The sequence below is a fragment of the Atta cephalotes genome (assembly GCF_000143395.1).
Source record: "Atta cephalotes unplaced genomic scaffold scaffold00055, whole genome shotgun sequence".
Lineage (NCBI taxonomy): Eukaryota > Metazoa > Arthropoda > Insecta > Hymenoptera > Formicidae > Atta > Atta cephalotes.
Window position 1 is genome coordinate 317,674 of NW_012130119.1, and position 5,111 is coordinate 322,784.

The 5,111-nt window shown below is 31.4% G+C and overlaps 2 protein-coding genes across 2 annotated transcripts in view; both read right to left on the reverse strand.

Moving 5' to 3' along the window:
* The window catches only part of LOC105623263 (intraflagellar transport protein 57 homolog), a 2,538-nt gene extending 1,695 nt beyond the window's left edge, over window positions 1–843 (reverse strand). Inside the window, exons 1-3 of the mRNA XM_012204662.1 lie at window positions 686–843; window positions 329–610; window positions 91–256 (exon numbers count right to left, since the gene is read on the reverse strand). Coding sequence (XP_012060052.1) covers window positions 91–256; window positions 329–610; window positions 686–843 — 606 coding nt within the window. The remainder of the gene's footprint in view (window positions 1–90; window positions 257–328; window positions 611–685) is intronic.
* Window positions 844–2,602: 1,759 nt separating this feature from the next.
* Window positions 2,603–4,888, reverse strand: LOC105623265 (intraflagellar transport protein 43 homolog B). Its single transcript, XM_012204663.1, has 6 exons — window positions 4,850–4,888; window positions 4,361–4,542; window positions 3,862–3,891; window positions 3,759–3,799; window positions 3,495–3,567; window positions 2,603–3,168 (listed from the first exon to the last, which is right to left on the reverse strand). The coding sequence occupies exons 1-6, from the start codon at window positions 4,886–4,888 to the stop codon at window positions 2,946–2,948; spliced, it is 588 nt and encodes a 195-aa protein (XP_012060053.1). The 3' UTR covers window positions 2,603–2,945.
* Between the last annotated feature and the right edge of the window lie 223 nt (window positions 4,889–5,111).

Sequence of the window (5,111 nt, forward strand, 5' to 3'; positions counted from 1 at the left end):
TATATATATATATAATATATATATATATATATATATATATATATATATATTACGTTTAAAATTCTCCTCTAAGAATAAAATTTCACGTACAATATTTTGTCCGTAAATTTTTGTAATATCATCTATATGTAAGATATCTTGATCATCGTCGTCATACTCTGCCATCATTTCCTCCTCCACTTTCTCCAAGATTAATTCTGCATCGTCATCCTCGATATCTGGTTCCGGAGTAGGTTCATCGGGTGGAATATTTATCCTGATGTTAGTCGCAGTTTAATAATTTATTTAACTTAATGAAACTTACAATGAAAGCTACCAATTGCTGTACCTTTTCCATTTGAATTGTGCGACCTTTAAAGCATTATCAGCCAAATTATCCAAAACATAAACAGCATGTTCTCCACTGCCCTGCTTGAGTTTATTGGGTGGGAATTCTACGGGTATATCGATTTCTCTGAGATAATCTAAGATCAGAGCTATTGTAGAATTAGGATCATCTGATTCTTGTGGTATTTCAAAGTTTTTTCCTGCTTTTCTAATCAGCCATGCAGCCAGACAAGTAAACGTGTAAAATTGTTCACCAGGATTTGTTGGAATTACAAAGTGATGCCTGTTTTTCCAATGTTTACGATTATCTTATCAGATATTAAACAGAACATACTGCATCAACATTATAATATCTCACCTATTGATCGGCTTTATTTTTAATTCTTGCACAAATTCCTCGTCGTAATTCAACAACTTCAATTTCTCCAACATATCTTCCATTCGAATGTTTATGACATACGATGCCGACGGAGCACTCCCGTCTTCCACGACGATTTTTTGAGTATCTCGAAACATGTCGCTGGCCTTTTCAATATATATTGTATTGAATCTATAAAAAGATTAGTAAAATAAAATAAACATAAACAAACAACACTTTTAATGGAAATATTGCGTGAATAAATTAAACAGCTCAAATAATAATAATAAATAAGTCAAATAAAATCCTTAATTATCAAAACAGAGATTGTGTTTAAGATTAATACATGATAATTAAATCTCTAAATTCCTTGTGGTGGAATCTCAATTTAAAGAATGAAAATTGTTTTGAAAGAGCATTAAAAGTCTTAAAAAAAAAATTTCAATTTTTAAGAATAAAATGAAAAAAATTTCATTCTTGAAAGTAAAATTCCAAAAGTTTTAGAATGTACTCACTAGATAGTTGCAACGCAATCTTGTATTGTGTAACATTTATTTCTAAATTCCGATGTACTAAGAACTGGCAACATATTGTATCATTCGTATCATAGTGGCGACGGAAATCGAGAAAACGTTAATTAATTAATCAAAGAATTGATTAATCAATTGTGTGTTGTAATACAAAACATTGTCATAATAACTCATTGATCAGGACCAACTAAGATTAAAACAGGTTAAGCTGGCCTTTTATGTTGACAAACATCGTCTGCACAAATGTGACTTCTAAAACTTTTCTGAAAAATCTATAGCTTTCACGATCAATCGTCGTTTAGCCGTCGACGAGTTTGACGAATGTGTTTTGATCACAATGTAAAAAAAAAATAACAAAATGAATGCAGTGATCAATTGGAAATTTATCCTGATCGCAACAAATCGAACTAACTTTAACCAAATCTTTTATTTAATTCTCACTGATCGTCTCGTGATTATTTTTAAACGTCCACCAATTTCTTCCATGCTTTCAAAGGTCAAGTTATTCGTCAACAAACTAGTAAATACTTATCGCTGTCATCGCTGATAGCGCCTGCGTTGTGAGTGCTGCGTGTATCATATTTTTTTTTATACAACAAAAGTACAAAATTTGCCACTAGATGGCCATTGTCTGTAGGATTTATTTTCGTTGCATTCAATTTTTAGATAATAATCGTAAAATTTTTATTAACGATATGTCAAGACATTTTATGTTTAATAAAATATTTCGTGGAGATGCTCGAGGCGATGTTTGATCGCAGCAGATTCACTTGGAACGTCGGAGATAAAAAGTCGTCGATTTCTCGCATGTGCTCCAAAACTAATAGATTCGTATATATAGCGGCTGGAAAAAGACAACTTACGGAAGCGTGTGCTAGTGATGGCACAACTGAACATTGATCGCTAACGTTAGAGCTATGGCAGATCTGCTCAGTGGGTGTTGTCACGTTGTCGTAAGCTTCAAGTAGCTTGAGTGTCAGACTCCCGATTGCGCATGCATCTTCGTGGCTCGTCTTACGATCACGGATTTGCACGCCTGCACGGTCTGAGTCTTCACGTCACTCCTCGAAGTACCGCGATTTCCAAATTGGGGGGCAATCGAATAGGTCAGACGAGGTAATTTGTCGCTTCCATATGCAGGCACTGCTGATGGCGGTACGCCATTTTTTGTCCTTTGTTTCCAATACTTTTATAACTTGGAATTTTGTCTGCCTTTCCTTCAACTTGATCTTATTAGCCTTTAGCTGAACTTTTGCACCAGTTCATCTTTCTTTATCTTTCTTCCAAAGAAAAACTGATGCAAAAGTTTTGCAATTTAGCTAAAAAAAAAAGAAACAGGCCTGTTGTCTCATGAAATCTTTGAATTGATTAATTCAAGAAGAAAAGCTACGAGTCAAGTAAGTTCTTTAATGTTAAACAAATGAACATTTCGATCCCAATGGGATCATTATCAATAAAAAGAATACATTTAATTTGAATTGACATTAATAGTAAATAAGTGACACAACTATTTTTACTTTCATACAAAAGAAAAAAATGTTACACATCTTTATAAACTTCGATTTGGGAAATTAAACTGTGACAATTACATTAGTTTTTAGGATAGTGATGTATGAATTCTGAGAATCGATTTAAAACAATCGCCAATTTGATGATATAATCGAGAATGTTATTGTTATATTTATATGTACGAGAAGTTTTATTTTTATTTCAAAATGCAAAATGCTTCGTCAAGCTTTGATCTTTTTCTGCGTCTCGCTATTAATCTCTGAAGAAATTTGCGTGAAGAGGAGATTCCAATTCCAAACTTCATCCGGTTCCTTCACTAAATTCTCATTGTATAATTTGTCTGCAAGAAGAGAAAGGCTGACGCCGTCCAACGATGTATATGCAGCATTTTTTACCAAATCAGTGTCTAATTCCTCATACGCAGTCACTCTATTTGCATTGACTCTAAAAATTACATCACAATTTAATTCAACTCGCAATATATAAAAAAAGAAACTTTTTCTTTATTGAAATAATAACAGTAAGTTATTCATATAATTATAATTAAATTAATATTATAATTAAAAGAACAAAATAACTTTCATAAAACAAAGATACTTATAATTTTTAATTATCTTTCTCTCTATTATAAAGAGAATAAATAAATTATTATTTTTCATCTAGATTGTAACTGTAAATTATTTTGTGTGCATTTTATGCAAGAATTTTAATATAATTTTTATCATAAAAATCTTCAATAATAATAAATAATAAAAATAAAGATTACTTACGTGGGAGCACTTGCAATGTCAGATGAGATGTTATCTTCTTGAATTTCATCCAAATCTGGTATAACTGGAATATCTACAAATACAGAGATCAATAATAGAAGAAGTAATGAGTAATAAAGAAGTATATCAATTTTTTTATGTCTATTTTTGTGAATATTGATAAATTACATTAATAAAAGAATTGATCTAAATGAGCTAAAATTACTAATTAAATAATTGAACAATATCTAAGCTCTTAATATAGTTTGTCCCAAATCAGCTCACCATCTTCTTGCTCCTCTTTTTCAATCACTCGAAAACGTTCCCTAAGAAATAGGTTTATCAATAGCTAGATACTTGATTCTTCACTTTTATATATTGTACTCACTGTTCAATGATGTTTGATGTCGCCTTTGATCTGTGCAATGAAAAAAGAATTATTTAACTGGTTGTACTTAAACATTAACAAATTTGTTTTAATTCATTTATATATTTGTTATTTTTTGTATTACATGTCTTCTTCTGGATATAATATAAACTCCACTACAGAGAATTATTGTTTACATTAAATAAAATTGGTAGACTCGCTTATTGCAGATTGTAAATCAATATAAGTCTAACACGAACTTAAGATATGAATATGTATGCAATACGAATTTTTGAATGTCTTTTATTTATTTATTTTTTTTCATTTACGTGTACTTAATTATTTATGAAATAAACTTTTTAATCTTCTCAACATTAAAAGTCGATGAAAATGGATGGAAAAAATAGATAATAAAAATCTGCTACTGTTACGAACAGTGTCGTTACACATAAATGACAAAAAAGAGTTGAAAATTTTTATTGCTCTTGTCAACTTTGTAATTAATTTACAATTTACTTACTTGCCACTTTTCAATTCATCGCCCCAGCCGGTTTTTCTCGATCGAGGTGGAACTATTGGTCTTTGCATAGATATAGACTTTCCAGACGATAAGGAAATAGGACTCTCCAGAGGATCATCATCGGATTTATTATCTTCCAACAAATTATTCTGACCTGCACGTCTACCTAGACGAGGTAGGAGCTACAAATTGATCAATACACATTTAGAATTTCTTAAAATTATATATCATACATATCTTTATATAATTGATTCTATAGTAGACCTGTCCAATTTGAGCTCCGGAGCCAAAATGCAAAGCCATCGAAAAATTCAATGTAGATGAGATTTCGGGGAGTTAAGTGTTGATAGGCATCTAAGTAACACTTATCAACACTTTATAATTCCTTCTTACATTGAATTTTTTTACGTCGATAATTTTGCATTTTGGCTGGAACTCAAATTCGACAGGCCTGCTCTAGGGACTTGGGAAAATTTTTAAAGACTTTACCTTTTTCGAAGTGATCTCAAGATCGTTAGCCCAATCCATCTCTATTCTTTACGCAGCGTTAAAACATGCGTTGAAGTATCAGGTGAATGTCCCAGTGTTGTAACTTAAAGTACTTAAGTCAGACTTTACGGTACATTTGACAAGTGTATGGCCACATTTACATTTGCAAGCGGTAACCATGACGACCGATTTTATTCCTACGCATACATACACTAGTAGCCACACAAATTGATTTTACATGTGTATAAGATAAATACACGTA